This window comes from Oryctolagus cuniculus, chromosome 7, assembly GCF_051225735.1.
Source record: "Oryctolagus cuniculus isolate XC-2025 breed Fujian yellow rabbit chromosome 7, ASM5122573v1, whole genome shotgun sequence".
Classification (NCBI taxonomy): Eukaryota; Metazoa; Chordata; class Mammalia; order Lagomorpha; family Leporidae; genus Oryctolagus; species Oryctolagus cuniculus.
The window spans coordinates 128065792-128084548 of NC_142873.1; the positions used below are offsets into that span (position 1 = coordinate 128065792).

The 18757-nt window shown below is 47.3% G+C and overlaps 2 protein-coding genes across 2 annotated transcripts; one reads left to right on the forward strand and one right to left on the reverse strand.

Annotated features, from left to right (window-relative positions):
* Positions 1 to 912: 912 nt before the first annotated feature.
* PRDX1 (peroxiredoxin 1) lies at positions 913 to 11513 on the forward strand. The gene is made up of 6 exons (XM_002715138.6): positions 913 to 974; positions 2469 to 2578; positions 5979 to 6132; positions 6424 to 6546; positions 6655 to 6785; positions 11130 to 11513. Exons 2-6 carry the CDS (start codon positions 2473 to 2475, stop codon positions 11213 to 11215), a joined length of 600 nt encoding a protein of 199 aa, XP_002715184.1. The 5' UTR covers positions 913 to 974; positions 2469 to 2472; the 3' UTR covers positions 11216 to 11513.
* Positions 11514 to 12393: 880 nt separating this feature from the next.
* On the reverse strand, positions 12394 to 17531 carry MMACHC (metabolism of cobalamin associated C). Its single transcript, XM_002715139.6, has 4 exons — positions 17364 to 17531; positions 15050 to 15244; positions 13881 to 14033; positions 12394 to 13195 (listed from the first exon to the last, which is right to left on the reverse strand). Exons 1-4 carry the CDS (start codon positions 17442 to 17444, stop codon positions 12779 to 12781), a joined length of 846 nt encoding a protein of 281 aa, XP_002715185.1. The 5' UTR covers positions 17445 to 17531; the 3' UTR covers positions 12394 to 12778.
* Between the last annotated feature and the right edge of the window lie 1226 nt (positions 17532 to 18757).

Below are 18757 nucleotides of genomic sequence, written 5' to 3' on the forward strand. Positions count from 1 at the left end.
CTACATTCCTTTCCACATTCCTCCTGCAGGTGCTTTGTTTTCCTTAGGCCCCTTCCGCACCCAGAGGCTAATTTCTGTCTTCCGATCAGTTTTACAGATGTTCTTAAAATGAACAAAGACAGTTCAAACCTCTTGATTTGCATGAGTTTGCGAGGTTTTCCAGGTCAAAAGAATAGCAACCACTTTCCCAAAACACCCGAGGCTGCTTACAGGGAGAGCTCAATTAAGTGTTAATGTTCCCATTTTACAGGTGAAGAAAATTAAGGCTCAACAGGGTTGACACCGCCTAAGGTTACATATAAAACGATAGCGAGGCATTTTACCCCAAGACATTGTCTACAGAGCTCCAGCTTTTAATCTACAAATTTGAGGAATCACATCACCTGCTTTCAGAAAGATTCCCTTCAGCAGCTGTGGGAGGGACCACTGGAAGAAGGAACCCTTAAGAGAACAATTTAAGGGTCTAAGGGCCGAGGGCAAAGGCTGTGGGGACCTAGGCAGACTTGAGAACTGCTTGGAAAGACAGCTCTTAGGGCTGGCTGTAGTTAGACGGGTCCTCCGCGCGCAGCAGCGAGGGTCCTCAACCCGGTTTGGAACTTGAGGGTACAGAGCACAGGGGTCCTGGAAGTGGGGCATCTCGGTCTCTTTCATAAAGGAAGCGTTGAGTTTGGGGACGGTCAAGAGGGACCCTCGCTCTCCGACCTCAGCCACGGAGGCAGGGCGGTGGGCTCCACCTTTTGAGCCTTTGCCCACCGCAACTCGGGAAAACGCTGAGTCATTCCCGCGGAGCGCGCTGGGCGGGGCGGGCTCGGCCCGGATCCCCCTCCTCTCCCCTCCTCCCGCACCCCCCGGCCCGCTCCGACTCTCGCGAGAACGCTACAGGTTATAAAAGCAGCGCCCCGCGCGGACTGCGGGCTTCGTCTTCCTGGCTCGCGACGATTCTCTGTGTCTCTCAGACTTCTGTGTTGGAACTGGTGAGTGCGTGGGCCTCGCGGTCTGGAGGAGCTAGGTGCAGCGCCCCGTAACACACCTGCTGGACTTTACCAACTCTTGGGCCCTGCCCGTGCTCGCGTGGGGGTGCTGTGAGGCTCCCGGGCCGTGCGCCCGCCCACGTGAGGCCCTCGTGGGCGCGGGACGTGGCTGAGCCCCGGGTTAGCGTAGATACCCTGCACCTCCTCCCACACCCCAGGCGGAGGGCGTTCGTGGGGGTGGGGGGTCTCCGACAGCTGTCCTTCAGGCGGGGCGGTTCGGGAAGCTTCGGTCAAGTACGTGCATCCTGACCTGTGGCTGTAGGAGACAGCGTGTGCCTAGGCCACTGTGCGATGGGGTGAGGGCTGTGCCCGGCCCTGCTAGGAAGGTCTCCTCTCCGGCATTTTCTCGTTTGCGGAATGGAGTTCGTGCTGATTCCGGTGCCCTCGCTGAAGACTGCGCACTCTGTCCGCGGGGATGGGGCGGAGCTGATGGCGGGAGTGGCCGCCGAGCACCTGAAGTGGCAGTGCTGAGCCTGGGCGTCGCCGCGATCTCGGGCACATCAGATCCTTTAAGTCCAGCAGCCTGTTGTGCAGGTTACTTGGGCTTTGAACGTGGGGGGCGTCCGAAAAAGCAGGTTTGGGCAAGAAGGCCCATTTTAGGATCACACCCTATAGTTGATCACCAAGTTTCAGCATGCTATTTTTTTTCTGGTGAAAGATGTTAAAAGATATCTTTAAAAAAAAAAAAAAGCGTACAGTGTTTTCCAGGTGCAATACTTAACGTTTCCTTTGGTTTTGGTAACAAACTCCAGAAACTGTGGGACTTGGAAAATTAGCTGCTTGAGTTTTCAGGCGGATGACTTAGTTAAATCTCAACTCCTTGTCTTGGTGTGAATCCAGGGCAGTGTTTGTTGCTTTTTAGCAGTAAATTGCCTCTTGTTCTTGCTTTTACCCCCAGGATCTTGGCTGGGAAGTGAGAAACTTATTTTGAAAGGACTTGTAGGGCAACACCTAAAGTTGGGTTGGCTTTTCATTTGTGTGCTGTCTTGGACAGACTTAACCTGGAAAAAGGTCAGTGTGCTTCCCACATTGTAAAGGCAGCTGGAGGCACAAAGCCGACTGTTTTTGGGAGACAGGCGTTCAGTCCTTGTGCCACTTTACATTTGGGTTCTAGTTTGAAACTCCATCTCCCTCCCTCTCTGTAAAGTGAATATACAGAGCAAAATGCACTTGCACAAATAGTTCTGAAACAGAGTTGACCTTGGTGTGGTAAAATAACTGCCATGCTGTTTTCAGATTAAACAAAGGTTCAGATTGACACTTGTTTTTTGTTCTAAAAGTTGGAAATTTCAGTTTTTCACCCTTGATTGCTGGCCTGTGCATCTTAGTAGTGTAAAATTTACTCAGGGCTATTGGACAGTTCCTTGATTGATGTACAACTAAGTCTCTTAAGTAGGTGAAGGCTTGCTTATAACTTTCTGTTATTCAAATTGATAGCAAAATGTCTTCAGGAAATGCTAAAATTGGGCACCCAGCCCCCAACTTCAAAGCCACAGCTGTTATGCCAGATGGTCAGTTCAAAGACATCAGCCTATCTGACTACAAAGGTAAGAGTAATGAGTAATTACATTGGGTTTAATAAAATGCAATTATCTTATAATGCAGGGATGGCTTGTTAGATTTGTGCCTCTGTTAAGTTTGACCTTAGGATGTTTTACATAACCTCGGACAAGGTCTATTTTTTTTTTTAAAGATTTTATTTATTTGAGAGGTAGAGTTACAGACAGAAAAAGACACAGAGAGAGGTCTTCCTTCCATTGGTTCACTCCCCAAATGGCTGCAACGGTCAGAGCTGCCCCGATCCAAAGCCAGGAGCTCCTTCCCAGTCTCCAACACGGGTGCAGGGGCCTAAGCAGTTGGTCCACCTTCCACTGCTTTCGGACAAGGTTTTTTGGAAGCTGTTGCCATCATGTTGCAGTAAAGTGATTATCAGTGATCACAGGGTAGCTATCCTAGGTTCAGACTACTTACGCAGAAAGCACATGCTTTATTAATGCCTGGACATAGTAGCTCAATTATCTTTCCAGTATTTCTCCTTAGTTGTATTATTGGCGAAATTCTCATTATTAGACTTTAGTTTAAGAAGCCTCTTCTACTTAAGACCTCTCAGAGCTCAAATTTTTGAGCTGAAACATTGCTTGTTCTTGTTCAGTTTGTGGAATGTGTGTGTCACAGCAGTTAAAATATTGTGGCTGGCACTGTGGCATAATGGATAAAGCTACCACTGGTTTGAGTCCAAGCTGCTCCACTTCCAATCCAGCTTCCTGTTATGGCCTGGGAAACCAGCAGAAGATGACCCAAATCATTGGGCCCCTGCATCTATGTGGGAGACCTGGAAGAAACTCCTGGCTTTTGATTGGCCCAGCTTCGGCTGTTGCTGCCAATTGGGGAGCAAACTAGTGTGTGGAAGATCTCTGTCTCTCTCTGCCCTCAACTCTGCCTTTCAAATAAATAAGTATTTAAAAAAAATAACATATTGTTAGGCAGAGGACATCTTCCCTTGCTTATTTTGCCCTAGAGAAGAATTAAGTTGGAACAACTCCTCCTTCTGTCAGTTTCTTGCAGACTCTTGGCAAGTTCTCTGGAGGATTGCCTTGCCTTGAATTCCCAGAGTAGCTGGGTCTCCTGGGGCGATTGAGGATGTATGTAGATACCTTAGAACAGAATCCTGAAATGCACATGTCAGGAGTGCCCTTCTTAGTAGGGTAGTGTCATCAGTTCCTAGAGTTGGATTTTGGGTAGAACATTTGATGAGGTCCCTTGAACATCATACTTGGTTGTTGGGGTGAGAGCACGTAATGGGGTTTTCTGTGCAGGGGTCAGCAGCTTCTGACCCAGGTGAATAGCACCATAGGGAGGGGACCTTGCTAAGGGTGCAGACAAGTAGCAGGAGCTGCTCTCCAGTTCCCTAGGGCTTGACCTGCTGAGGCGTCAAAGTGCTTGTTAATACAAAGCCCTAGAGAAGGTGTTTAGCTGAGTCAGTTTCTACTCTTTTTCCAGAGTGAATGTCAAGGGCTGCTTGTTAAGACTTTTCAGACTTTGCTGCCACCTGGAAATAACTGAATATTTGAAATTGTTCCAGTAGCTCAGCCCATTAGGCAGTGAGAGGCTGCCTGGCCAGTTGGAATATCTGCTTAAATTGTAATCTGAGTGACTTTCAGTAAAATTGGAGCTAGAAGCCCTGTTCCCTATCAGTGCTCTTGGAACATTTTTTTTTTTTTTTTAAGATTGATTTATTTAGAAGGCAGAATGACAGAAATCAAGAGAGACGAATCTGGGCCTAGTGCTGTGGTGTAGTGAGTTAAGCCTGTGGAACTCTTAACCCATCTGGGTGCTGGTTTGATTCCCAACTGCTTTAGTTTCCATCCAGCTCCCTGCTAATGGGCCTGGGAAAGCAGTGGAAGATGGCCCAAATAGTTGGGCCCTTGCACCCACTTGGGAGACCTGGAAAAAGCTGTTGGCTTTGGTCTGGCCCAGCTTCAGCTGTTGGGACCATTTGGAGAGTGAACCAGTGGATGGAAGATACCTCTTCTCTCTGTAACTCTGCCTTTCAAATAAAAGAGAGATATATCTCTGGTTCACTCCCCAAATAACCACAACAGCAAAGGCTGGGCCAGACTGAAGCCAGGAGCCAGGAGCTTCATCTGCATCTCCTGGGTGTAGCAGGAACTCAAGTATCTGAGCTGGCATCTGCCTCGCAGTCTTCAGTCCTCTGATAGGATTTATGAATTTCTCAAGTGAGAGGGCAAGTGATCCACTGTACCACTCCACTTTTGGAACTTCCTTCTTAGGAAATATTTTTTAAGATTGATTTATTTGAAAGGCAGAATTAGAGGGAGAATTTTGGGGAGTGCTGGCTCACTCCCCAAATGGCTGCAATGGCCAGGGGTGGGCCAGGCTGAAGCCAGGAGCCAGTAGTCTCTCCTGGGTCTCCCACTTGGGTGCAGGGGCCCAAGTACCCTGGGCCACCCTCTGCTGTCCTCTCCAGCGCACCAGCAGAGAGCAGGACCAGAAGCAGAGCAGCTAGGACCTGAACTGGCACACATACAGGATGCCAGTGCTGCAGGCTGTAGCTCAACCCAGTGTGCCACAACATTGGCCCCTCTATTAGGTTTTTTAAGAAGACATTTCTTGTGATTCGTGTAATCATTTAAAGTTAACCATCCCATTACTGTAGTTTATCCATTGCAGAGAAGTGTAGAGGGCCTGGGTTCTTATAACCACCTTGCAGTAGAGGAGACACCAGCAATTCGCTTGGCACTGTTTGTCAGCACTGGAGTTAGGCCACCCAGTGCTGATAATTGTATCCTTGATTTTCTTTGGAAAATTTGGTGTTAATTTTAACCACTCAGAGAAGATCAAAATTAGTGTTTATATTGTAGTTGGTAGCTGTGAGAACATGGAGGAGACAGAATAAGGTGTGGAACTGGAAGGAGCATTTTTTACTTGGGTCCTCCTGCTGCAGCAGTTCTAGAAGAGCTGCTGAGAGACATCTGTATTGAGCATCTTGTTTTATTTTTTCATATTTTAAAAAGTATTTATTTGAAAGAGTTACATACAGAGAGGGAGAAACAGAAATCTTCCATCTGCTGGTTCACTCCCCAGTGGCTAGAGCTGGGCCAGGAGCTTCTTCTGGGTCTCTCACATGGGTGACAGGAGCCCAGGGACTACCATCTTCTGCTGATTCCCCAGGCACATTAGCAGGGAGCTGGATTGGAAGTGGAGCAGCTGAGACTTGAAACAGCAGCTATGTGGGGTGTTGGCATTGGAGGTGGAAGCTTTACCTGCTGTGCCACGACACCTACCCCAAGCATCTTAGTGTTTTAACAATTATTGTCTTTCATCAACTTAAAAAGCCTTTTTCCATAGGAAAATGTCTGCTTTATTCTCTCTGAATCAAGGAAGAGTGCTTAAAAGGCTAATCTAGGACTTCCTTTCCTTCCCCAGGAAAATATATTGTGTTCTTCTTTTACCCTCTTGATTTCACCTTTGTGTGCCCTACGGAGATCATTGCTTTCAGTGATAGGGCAGAAGAATTCAAGAAACTCAACTGCCAAGTGATTGGTGCTTCCGTGGATTCTCACTTCTGTCACCTGGCTTGGTATGTATATTGGCATGTAGAGTTCACTGACTTCCAGCTCTTCATGGAAGGACTGCAATGGTTCTGCCTTCCTTTGTTGCTCTTTTATTACCTGGCAGCAGAGGAGAAGCAGCTGAGTACACCCGGTGACTAACCTTAAATGTTCTCAGCCATTCACTTTACTGCTACAAAATATTTGAAGTTTTTTAGGAAGTTAGATTAGGAATATGGGAAAGAGGAAGAAATAAGTAGAGTTAATCTTACTATGCAAAAGTTTGCATGAATGGTCATACCTTACGTGTGCCTTTGTAGGATCAACACACCCAAGAAACAAGGAGGACTGGGACCCATGAACATTCCCTTGATATCAGACCCTAAGCGCACCATTGCCCAGGATTATGGGGTCTTAAAGGCTGATGAAGGCATCTCATTCAGGTTTGTGTACCTTCCTGGGGGGCGGGTGATCAGCATTATCCAGTTGGCTGAAAGCCATTTATTCTCTTATTTATTGTAAACCTTTTGTTGCGTCTCTCATTCTTCCAGGGGCCTCTTTATCATCGACGATAAGGGTATCCTTCGACAGATCACTGTAAACGACCTCCCTGTTGGCCGCTCTGTGGATGAGACTCTGAGACTAGTTCAGGCCTTCCAGTTTACTGACAAACATGGGGAAGGTAAGCACAGAGTGGTAATAGGGTGGGAAAGATGATAGGAGCAAAGACTACTAAACACTGTAAGAAGGAAAGGGTGATTATGCCTCTAACAAATTGAAATATCTGGATTACAGTGGATTATGGGGATGGGGAGCAATGGAAAAGCTTGGGGAAGATAAAGGCTTTTTTGTTCAAACTGCTTATTCTCCATTTCTGTCCTCATTTTGAATCACTGAGTGCTACAGATATGACTAGAGTGTAGGAGGATCTCAGAGATGTGATTCTCAACCTTTTGTTTTGCCCTAATGTTTAAAGTATGCCAGCTTTATTGGGAGAACTTAATCCCTGTTTTCCATATCTGTTTTTATTGGGGTTTTAAAAAATAAAGGAGATTTCTTTAAAAATTTTATTTATTTGCAAGATGGAGTGAAGGAGAGACACAGGGAGGGAGGGAGATCTTCCATCTTGCTCACTCCTTCCCCAGACAGCTGCAGCGGCTGGGGCTGAGCCAGGCTGGAGCTCTCACGTTGGTTCTGCTTTTTCAGGTGCAGTAGTAGGAATTGGACTGGAAGTGGAGCAGCTGGCACTTGAATTGGCACTCACTTGGGATGCATGCTGTGCCCAGTGCTGGCTGCAGTGATACAGTTTTGAAATCTGTAAAATAGAAACAAGACTGGTTGTTTATTAAAGACAGATGCAAAAGCTAATAGAAAATATATTTCTGACATCTAAAACTATTCTCTTATGCAGGGACAGTTATATTTAAGAATTATAATTATCAAGTGGATTATAACAAATGTTTAATGAAAAAACCTTAAAGCATGGGAGGAGGATTGAACTATAGGATTTCAGTATAGATATCAAGGTTCTTCAGTGGAAGTCTCAGATAACTGATTCTGATCAGAGATCCGGGTTTTGTCCTTATGATAGCTACACATGAATTGGCAGGCACATTCAACTTTCGGTTTTTATCCAGTACTCACTAGCGTGTAGGCCCTTTACTTATCACTGCAGCATTGGTAGCTCTCTCCTTGTGTGTGCTTGCAGTGTTGTAATAGAAGAGCACTAAAATGTTGATTCTACCACTTCAGTTGTAAGACCATAGCTTTTTGTTTTTTTTTTTTCAACAGTGGTTGTTAAGAGTTAGAAGTTAGAATTTTGCATGTGTGTGTGTGTTTTACATTTACTGGTTTATTCAAAGGATACTAAGAGATTGCACAGTGCAAGGCATATGAGAAAAGGGGTATGGCACCTTCCACAAAACCCCACGTGTCCACCTGTCTGGAAGCTGAGCTTGATTTTTAAGGACTCAGGTCCTGGAGCAAGCAAGTGCTGGTTATATGGAAGAATAGGAATCTTTACCTCAGTGTAATTGAGGGGAAGATAAATTTTGATCAGGTGCTGTGGCATCAGATCAGGAATATAGATGTAGTTTGACAAAGTTCTAACTACATCTCATTTTCTTTCTCTGGAAGCTACGTAGTTTAACTAGCTTCCTAATGACTGGTGTGTGTTTGGGGAACCCAAAAGTGCCGTCCATCTTAGGTAGAATGGAAGAGACTGATTCTAGGGATCAGTGAGCACCATCTGCAGGAAGGCCTATGGACATTATCCTTAAGTAGCTGACAGTTGCTGAGACTGCCCTCTGGTGGACGATGAGGTTTGGCACCAGGATAGAGCACGGAATGACAAAGTAGGACTTTTCCTTGGGCACTGCATATAGGCTACACTCTTGAGTCCAGGCTTTCACAATTCTGAAGCTTCTGTCTTTAGACTATTGGTATTGCTGCTTCCAGTCCCACTAGAACAGATACAGCTCTCTCCCTGGCACTTTGGAAATAGTCTCAATATTTGAGAGCTGTGAATGCTGAACTATCTTGGGTATTTTATGTGGTGTTTTGTTTGGCAAATAATCCTACATTTTTAAAAGAACCAATAAACTAGTACTTTAAATTCAAAGACTACCTTTTTTTCCCCTAAAGGTAATTAAAATGCTGTAAATGACATTGTGTCGGGCCTTCTTTAGTTATTTGAAAGAGGGAGAGAGAAGTCTTGGCTCATTCACTCCCAAGATGGCCACATTGGCCAGTGCTGGGCCAGGTCAGCCAGGAGCTGCTTCTAGGTCTCCCTGATGTGGGTGGCGGGGGCCCAAACACTTGGCCCATCCTCTGCTGGTTTTCCCAGGCCATTATCAGGGAGCTGAATGAGAAGTGGAGCAGCTGAGACACAGCCGGCACTTATGGGGTTGCCAGCATTGCAGGCACCAGTTTTAGCTGCTTTACCTTCTGTGCCTCTCATGCTGAGGTTATGGTGATTGTTGCCATTTTCCCCTTGGAGAGTTGTGGCACGTTAGCTGTGCTGGAAGGCTAGTTTATTTGTGACTCAGCCAGTTTGGCTGGGATCCATATTGATACTGGGAAACACTATTGGGTTTAAACCAAACATCTAAGTGTGTGGGGGGGTGTCTTTTCTATCACCAATATATGAGTGTGGTTAAAAAAACTATGAGGCCTTAGTGCCAAAGAGACTGTTGGCAAGGTCCTTATGGCTGGTTTATTCTTTAGCTGTGTGTCATCCTAGTCAGAGGAATCTTTTGGTCCCATGTTAACCTGCTGGCAAACTCTGGCTGTGGCCTGGTCTTTTGATTTCATGCTGCTGTTTGTTTTTTTTTGCAACTTGTTTATGACCTGTCTTTTAACCCTTTGGTGCCACTAAAGCCAGTAGCTATGTAACCATCAGATGGAGATTCCCTGTTTAGATGGGTTTCCTATTTATCTGTTAATCTATCCCTTGTGTCCAGAGTGCTGGTTGCAGAGTCGGACATCTGAGGTTGTGATGCCCTTGGACCGGAAGGGGCTTTGCTATCTCTCACTTTAGCAAATGACTCTGCTGTGGCAGATGACGACTGCTTGTCTCTGAGAACACAATGGCAAATGCAAGGGGGAAAATCCGAGTTTGGTCTCCTGATTTTACTCAGGCCAGTTAAGGTACATTGCTAACTCGATGTTTTAGGAGGAGGTTGAATGCTATGCAAAAGATCCAAAATTAACTTACCCAAGGGGTAGAATATAATGAAACAAGCAGTGCCTTCTGTAGAGGTCCTGAATCCTTTGTGGTTTCAGCTTTTTGTTTTGTCAGAGATAAAGAACACTGATGAGGCTGCTGAGCTCTGCTGGGCTGCCAGAGGAAGCAGCAGCCTAGTGTTACTGGTTTATACCGTCCTAGCTTTCTTATTATTTAGCTCATCTCATCTTTGGGAAGAGGGAATAATAGCAAATATTTTACCTCCTTTGTGTGTGTGTGTGTATGTGTGTGTGTGTGTTTTGAACAGGTGTAGTTAGCCAGTGAGAGAGAGAGACACAGAAAGGTCTTCCTTCCGCTGGTTCACCCCCCAAATGGCTGCTATGGCTAGCATGCTGCGCCAGTCCGAAGCCAGGAGCCAGGTGCCTCCTCTTGGTCTCCCATGCAGTTGCAGGGGCCCAAGCACTTGGGCCATCCTCCACTGCACTCCCGGGCCACAGCAGAGAGCTGGACTAGAAGAGGAGCAACCAGGACTAGAACCTGGCGCCCATATGGGATGCTGGCGCTGCAGGCGGAGGATTAACCAACATCACCATTATGTTTAGTATTTTCTCATCCCAAAGAGTATAATCATTAAATAGTAACTTTTCTTTCCATGCACTGGGAACCTATTTTAGTTTGGCTCCATCTGTTTGCCTATTCTAGTTAGTTTATAAAGATTGAAACCATACAGTATTCTTGTATGTTTAGGTTCTCATGATCAGTGTTTAAAGGTTTGTCCGTATTGTAGCCTGTATCACAACTTCATTTCTCCTTATGACAGATCATTGTATGTACTGTGCTTTGTTCATCTCTGTGGACACTGGGTTGTTTCTAGTTTTGGCTGTGCCAGCATCAATTGTTGAAGACCATTTAGACTTGCTATTTGAAGCATACACAAAATTATGAAAGTGTGAATACCCATTTACCTGCCACCCACTGTTAACAAATCTTAATATTTTGCTGTATGTACTTGAGATTTACTAAAACAAAGCCATGCTGAAGAAATAGAAAAAAGGGGCCATACTATAGAAGCTGTTTTTTAATTTCTGGAAATTTCAGGAGCTACATGATTAAATTCGGTGTGATGGTGTATTAGTGCTGTGATGAGATTTCAGTTATTTAAGCTTTATAAAGTAGTCTTAACTAAAGGGCTGAATGACAGATTGCAGTGTGGATTTCCTAGCGCCTGAGTGTTGGATCTCTTCATAGCCCATGTCTGCTTTTGAGGCAGCCCTTTGTCTGTGGGAGAGGGAGGTGCAAACCACTGGACAGCTTCTTAATTAGTAATTCCTTTTCTTGCAGTGTGCCCAGCTGGCTGGAAGCCTGGCAGTGATACCATCAAGCCTGATGTCCAGAAGAGCAAAGAATATTTCTCCAAGCAGAAGTGAGCGCTGAGCCAGTTAGTGATAGGCTGCAGCGTGCAACCATGAGAACAAAATCTTTTTGTACTTTTATTTCCCTGGTTAAAGTAGAAGACTATAGATTCAGCCAAGATATGGTGTGCTATAAAGGAAAGGCCTATCCTACAGGGTTGGGGAGTCCAGCCTTTTTTTCCCTTTGTTTGGAATGGCCTGAGCTGTGTTGGGGCACAAGGCCATTTGATGTGTATGATGTACCAGTAGTGGGGCATCAGTCCACTGACCTTTTGTAGTATCTATTAAACTTTAACAGACTTTCTTCATTTTAGGAGGTGTTTGCCTTTTTTTTTTTTTTTTAAGGAGGAAATTATGCTTTGCTTTCCCTCTTGAGGGCAAAATAGAGCTGCTTAGAATAAATAATTGTATTGAAGCAAAATATAGGAATTGGAACTAGGTGTAAAGTTTTACTATATTTGGAGAAAAGCAAGCCCTATTATAGTGTAGGCTAGGATATTACAACTTATGCAATAGGTCAAGTTGCAAGTTATGGTCCCAATACAATTATTTGAACCAGCTATAAAGCTTAGCCTGTAAGAGAACAGAGTTGGATGCTTCTGTCCCTTTGGAACTGAACAAGGAGGGGAAATACAGGGCTAGTGTCATAGTTTAAAGATTTAGTTGAGTTACTGAGGTAGAGACCACATAAGGTCTTCCATCCACTGGTTCACTCCCCAGATGGCTGCAATGGCTTGAGCTGATTTGAAGCCAGGGGCTTCTTCTAGGTCTTCCATGTGGGTGCAGGGGCCATAGCAGAGAGCTGGATTGGAAATGGAGCAAATGGAGCAATGGGGGACTTGAACTGGAGCCTATACAGCAGTGTAGGTGGTGGCTGTACCTGCTATGCGATGGCAGTGGCCCATTTTCCTTCCTTTTTTTTTTTTTTTTTTTGTTTGTTTTTTAAAGTACTTTGAAGAACCACAGAAAGAACAGATACTCCATTTTCTGGCTCACTCCAGAAATGGCTGCAATGGCCAGGGTTGGGGCAGGCCAGAGCCAGGAACTCCATTCTGGTCTCTCGCAAGTAGCAGGGGCCTGGAAGCTGGATCTGAAGTGGAGGAACCGGGACACAAACTGGCACTGAGCTAAGAGATGCCAGGGTCAAAAAGCAGCAGTTCAACCTACTCCATCACATCAACCACTTGATAAGCTTTTCTTTTAAAGATTTATTTGAAAGGGAGTTACAGAGAGTGCTTCCATCTGTTTGCTCCCCAAATGGCCACAATGGCCAAGGCTGGGCCAGGAGCTTCAACTGGGTCTCCCACGTGGGTGACAGGGGCCCAAATACTTGTACCATCCTCTGCTGTACCACAAGCATTAGGGAGCTGGATTGGAATTGGTGCAACTGGGACACAACTGGCACCCATTTGGAATGTGGTAGTTTAACCTGCTTGCTGCACCACAATGTCAGCCCTGATCAAGCCTTGGTGACCACATTGAAGACTTAGTACCAGAAGTGGTCATCTCGTACCCAGAATAAACTCTTAAGTCTTGGTAAGTGCCAGTATAAATAAGGATTCTGCAGAGAGTAAGCTGTCAAGGGCCAGGGGATTCAGGTGGTGAGACTCTCGGGCTGAGCCAGCTCCGGGCTCTGCCAGGATTCTGAGGCTTCTTGCAGTTGACTGTAGTAAAGGAAAGCCCAGGGGATGAGGGCCTAGGTTCTGAGGGCTGGGCCAAGCCCAACAGGGCCAAGCGTTGGGCTGGTGGGGTGGAGAAGTAGGCCTTCTGCTCCTCTGAGTAGCGCTCCTGTGGGGTCACAGCATCCCGGTAAGTCCAGTCACGCCAACGGAAATTGAAGCCTTCAAGCAGGGCAATGCGGTCAGCTCTTGTAGGCACACAGTCGGGGGGCTTTCTGGGTGGCAGGTCCGGCACCTCTATCCCTGGCAGCAGCACCACCGCTCGGATAGCAAACCAGCCCCCAAACTGGGGGTGTATGCATACACCCGATATGTGCTGGGAAGAGGATACAGGAAAGGTCAGGGGAGTCACCGTGGCAACACCATCACTTCTACTCAATGGACTGATTCCACACATTAGCCTCTCTCAGGACAACCTCTTCGAAAGGCAGGGAGAGGGATCTCCCATCTGCTAGTTCACTCCCTTAAGTGCCTACAACAGCTGTGGCTGGCTCAGGATGAAGCCAGGAGTTAGAAACTCAATCCAGGTTTCCCACATGGGTATCAGGGACACAAGTAATACTGAGTCATTACTTGCTATCTCCCAGGGAAGCTAACTGGAAGCAAAGCCAGGACTTGAACCCAGGCACTCTGGTATGGGATGTGAGTATCCCAAACAGCATTTTAACCCCTGCACCAGATGCCCACTCTTGAACACTCCTTCTAAGCATGAGGAAAGGTCCCTTAGGCTGAGCCTCAACTTCCAGTCTCATCACAGGTCTCCTGATCACTGCTTTACTCTCTCCAGCCCGAGCCCTGTAAGACAGAATAGACCAGGTTTTCTGACCTGATGTATCCCCAGGAAAATTCCAGAAAGCATATGATGGGGCCAGTCCCCTACCTAGGACATAGCCGTCTGGGTTGTCACCCAGGGAAGCCAAAGGAATGTGAGCCCTAATAGGGACATGTTGGAGGATTTTACCATTTCCCCGCAGCCCCCTCATTCACACTTGCCCTCTGACCTGGTTTCCCCAGGGGTCATCCTCCACATCTTGTCGTTGGTAGTAGTAGGCAGCCCCTGCCACGTGGGCCGCTGTCTGGGCCAGAATCTTGGGACGCCGGTTGGGGTGTACCTCATAGTCAGCAATGACTTCTATCTGCAGCTCTGGGAGGCTCTGGGACAGAGAGAAAGAGGCTCCTGTCAGCATGAGGGGAGTCATGAATTTGTTAAGGTCCTGCCGTCAGAAGTCCTGTTTGAAGGGAAAGCATAACCTGGGTCATTTCTTTCATTGTGAAAGTTACAAGTTCTTTCCAAGAGGGCCTCTGCTTGAAGGGAAATAGGCAGTCTTGCTCAGAAACCTCCAGTATGAGGGGTGGTTTGGCTCTTTCCTCCAGTGTTCTAGTGTGGAGGAAGACAAGGCCTAACTCTCGGGAGACACAACGTGTGGTGCACTTATTTATGTGTATCTGAGTTTGCTGGAGGGAAACACTTCCGTCCGTCCTAAAAGGCTTCCATGGATAGCAGAAAACTAGCAGGTGAGTAATGCCTGGAAGATGTTGGACTCATTCAGCCAGAAGACCAAGAGAAGAATGGTTTGGGTTTCGTAAGTTTGCTCATCTGTGTAGGGTAAGACTGATTTCAGGCCGGCGCCGCGGCTCACTAGGCTAATCCTCCGCCTAGCGGCGCCGGCACACCGGGTTCTAGTCCCGGTCGGGGTGTCGGATTCTGTCCCGGTTGCCCCTCTTCCAGGCCAGCCCTCTGCTGTGGCCAGGGAGTACAGTGGAGGATGGCCCAGGTGCTTGGGCCCTGCACCCCATGGGAGACCAGGAAAAGCACCTGGCTCCTGGCTCCTGCCATCAGATGAGCGCGGTGCGCCGGCCACAGCGCGCCGGCCGCGGAGGCCATTGGAGGGAGAACCAACGGCAAAGGAAGACCTTTCTGTCTCTCACTGTCCACTCTGCCTGTCAAAAAAAAAAAAAAAAAAAAAAAAAAAAAAAAGACTGATTTCAGACTGGGGGTCTGCAAAGGAAGCAGAGTTGGGGTAGAGTTCAGAATATCAAGGCTGACATTAGGGTATCTTTTCACCTATGAAGGAGCGGCTCTTAGCTCTAGTTCTAGACCCTGCATTGAGCTTTGATGAACTGAAAGCAACTGGAGATCTGGAAGCTGGGGAAAAGTTGTTTTGCTCACCTGTTTAACACGACTCAGGTGGTAGGCCACACACTGGTCCACGGGGTCTGTCAGTGGTTGGAGGTGGCAGCTCTGCAAAAAGGGCTTGAGGGCCTGGTCAAACATGGCAGGCGTGCTGAGTACTAGGAAGGCCAGAGTAGGTCCTGGCAGGGGCAAGTGGAAGGCTGGAGGCAGTAGTTCATTGTACCACGCCACCTGGAATAGATAGAAAGTTCAGGCCAGGCTGGAGGGTTAGCTTAGGCCTAAGCCAGGCTCATACCTTAGCCTGGTATTCAGGCCACATGTATCTTATCTCAGTTTCCATCTCACTGTTCAATAAATTTTCACTGATGCTTTGTGATGCATGTTTACGGGGAACTCATCTGAATTTGACAGTTTTAGAATAGAGAGGCAGAGTTCCTGCACAACTCATAACAGAAATTGTACTGTGATCAGTGCAGTACACTGCTGGATGAGGGTCTTCTGAAAAGGCTTTCTTGGGAGTTGAGTCCCAAAGGCTGGTAAGGAAAACTGAAGGTTGATGTGGAAAGGGAGAATCTGGTGGGTGTGTTGTAATTTCCATTTTTTTTTTTTTTCTTGAAAGGCTGAGAGAGAGAGAGGGAGAGAGAGAGAGATCCTCCATCCATTGGTTCATTCCCCAAGTGCCTACAACAGTCTGGGTTGGGCGAGGCTGAAGGCAGGAGCCTAGAACTTCATCCAGGTCCCCAACATAGGTGGCACTGGCCCAAGTACTTGAAATGCCTCCAGGGAGCATATTAGAAGAGCTGGGATTTTTTAACCAGGCATTCCAATATGGGATGTAGGCATCCCAAGAGGTGCCTTAACTGCTGCACCAAACGCCCACTCCTGTTATGTGTCTTAAATAGAGGTCATAGCATAAGCAAAGGCATAGGCAGAAAAGCACTGTGCACATTTAGGGAAGGGCAAATTGTCTAGTTTGGTGGGAGTGAAGGTTCTGCATATGGGAGAAGGGAGAAGGCTGGAGAAATAGTAGGAGTGAGACTGTGACTGGCCTTCAGTGCTAGTGGATCTAATTTGGTGACAATGAGGAGCCACTGAAGATTTAACTATCTGGCTGCAGTGTGATGCATGGATTGGAGGTGAGGTAACAGCAAAGTTTATTGGAGTAATCCAAATGAGAAATGGTGGTCTGGACCAGGGCATAGATGAATCAGTGAGATGGAAGGAAGCAGATTTGGGAGATTCAGGCCTTAGCAGGGTTGCAGCGGGCTCCGTTCAGTACAACAGTTCCCATTACCCAGGTCTGCCTGACTTGTCAGTCATTTCCTTCACACCTGTCATGCACCACTTCTTCTTCTTCTTCTTCTTTTTTTTTTTTTTTTTTTGCTCAGAGGAAAGCTTTATTGACTGACTGTGTGATAAGGGTAGGTGCTGTGGAGGGGTATCCAGGAGAAGCAAGGTGGTGGTCGGGGGATGCGGGGAGGTGGGGGTGGGGGTGCCACCACTTCTCCTAAACATTTTTTCAAGTTGTTCTTGATATTTCAGATGTACATAATCCTCCTTCCTTCCAATCTATCTTTTCATTCATAGCTCAATTTTTTTTTTTTTTTCTGGCAAGTCCTCTCTCAAGGTAGACCCAACCTATTTTTCCCTCTCTACTTCCCAGCACTGCTGTGAGCTACTCAATGGAAAAAGTGGGAAGTGGGCTCTCAGCATCAGACAAACAGTCTCAAGCCCAGTTAATTTAATTTGTGTCTTAAGTACACTTCTCAGTGCAGGGGGCACTGATGTGGGGCAGACGGTCCTAAGTAAAGGCACGGGAGTGGGGAGTGAGGGGGGAGGGAAGCGCGGAGACTTCTGTGCCAGGCGGGTGCAGTTTCTGCAACCAGTCAGCACTGATGATTAGCAACATTGTGAATTATCCTTCTGTTGGTAGATGGAACAAACCAGCCAATTGTTTTCTTGTTTTCTTGCCCTTCCCTTCCCAGCTGAAATAAATCATAGCCACGCAAACCTTCTAAGCCTTGCCCTCTCCTAACTCCTTGGGGAAGCTTCCAAGGTGATTCTCCCCAACGGGTCCCTTTTCCCTGTAAACTATGTAGGTGATAACGTCGCACAGGTTACAGGATTATAAAGCGCCTCTATTCATCAATCTGGCATTCAATGGGGTAAAAGGACAAACATGCGACCGTTTCTCTACATTTTTAACCCAAATACCCATTGACACCCCGTCCCAGCAGCCAGATGGACAGCGGGCCGGAGGATCTCGGTGAGGCTCCCGGGCTCTCACGCCGTTTGCACCAAGCCCAATCATATACACCTCACCCTCTAACTGCAGGAGGGATAAACCAACCTGGAAGGGATAAACCTCGAAGCCAAAAGGACACAACGTGTCCTCAACCTTCTGCTGCAGTTCTGCGACATGCGGCTCCATAACACACGCTGCACGCTGAGATTGCTGGGGAATGGAGTCTCAAGGATAAAGGGGCCGTTGTGTTTCAAGACGGCTTGGACTCCATTTCCCAGGAACCACCAGGCCCAGCAGCGGAAGCCTGTTGGTTCTTCGCAATGCATCTTGGGATACGTAGTTTGTTAGGTCCTTGGAGTCAACCCCTACAGAATCACGAAGACTCGATTTCCCGGCAAGCTTCACGGTGGGGGTGTGCGTGCCATGGTAGCTTCCAGGGAGACGTAGTTCTGCCGCCTCCGTCGCCAGTTGTCACCGCAAGAGACGAACTCAGTTTCCCAGGTGGCTGTGCGGTAGCCAGTCTGAAGTCGAACTTCTGGAGAGTTTGAACCCAGCCGCCGGCAATAGTAGCAGGCATTGATTTGGCACGGTGGGGCGCGTATCCTGGATCAGGGACGGTCTCCACCAAGATTCGGCGCATTCAGATCCCACCTTGCCCCGGCCGGCCGCGGGGTAATCAACTAGGACACGAGGAGGGCAGGCCTGAATGGAGAGACAAACCAGACACAGAAGGGAGACCAAGACAATATTCTGATCAAGGTCTCACTTTATTGGAGAAGGAGGTAGCTTATATAGTATAAGACAAGGATTGTAACAGTCGAGGGTAAGCAGGGGTCATCTTACAACATAGTTCAAAGGAATAATTTCACAGGAATCAGCATCAATTTGACAAAGGGAGTTACAGAGAGGTCTTACAGCTACCAGACGTGCTTATCAAGGTACAAGAAAGAGAGCACTGAAGCCAGATGGCCAAGCGCTAACCATGTCAGTGAGCTGTACAAATGGAATTTTCTAATGAATCCTCCTTATGGGAACACAGTTGAAGATTAATCTAAACAAAGGCCTGCAGGGAGTGCAGTGGAGGATGGCCTAAGTCCTTGGGCCCTGCACCCCATGAGAGACCAGGATAAGTACCTGGCTCCTGCCATCGGATCAGCACGGTGCGCCGGCCGCGGCGGCCATTGGAGGGTGAACCAACGGCAAAGGAAGACCTTTCTCTCTGTCTCTCTCTCTCACTGTCCACTCTGCCTGTAAAAAAAAAAAAATTATATATCAGAGTATCTCACTTTCCTCCAGTTCCTCAGGAGCGCCCCGCCCTTGCTTAGTCCCAGAGACGTAGTTTGGTCTGATATTGCACCCCTACTCCAATACTGCATCCCCACTCCCCTCTTTCGATCTAACGTGGTGGCCTTTCCTGGGTTGTACCTTGGTAGAGCAACGGCACAAGACGCCAAGGGAGCCAGACTCCCGCCACCAGGATATGAGCCAGAGCTTGAGTT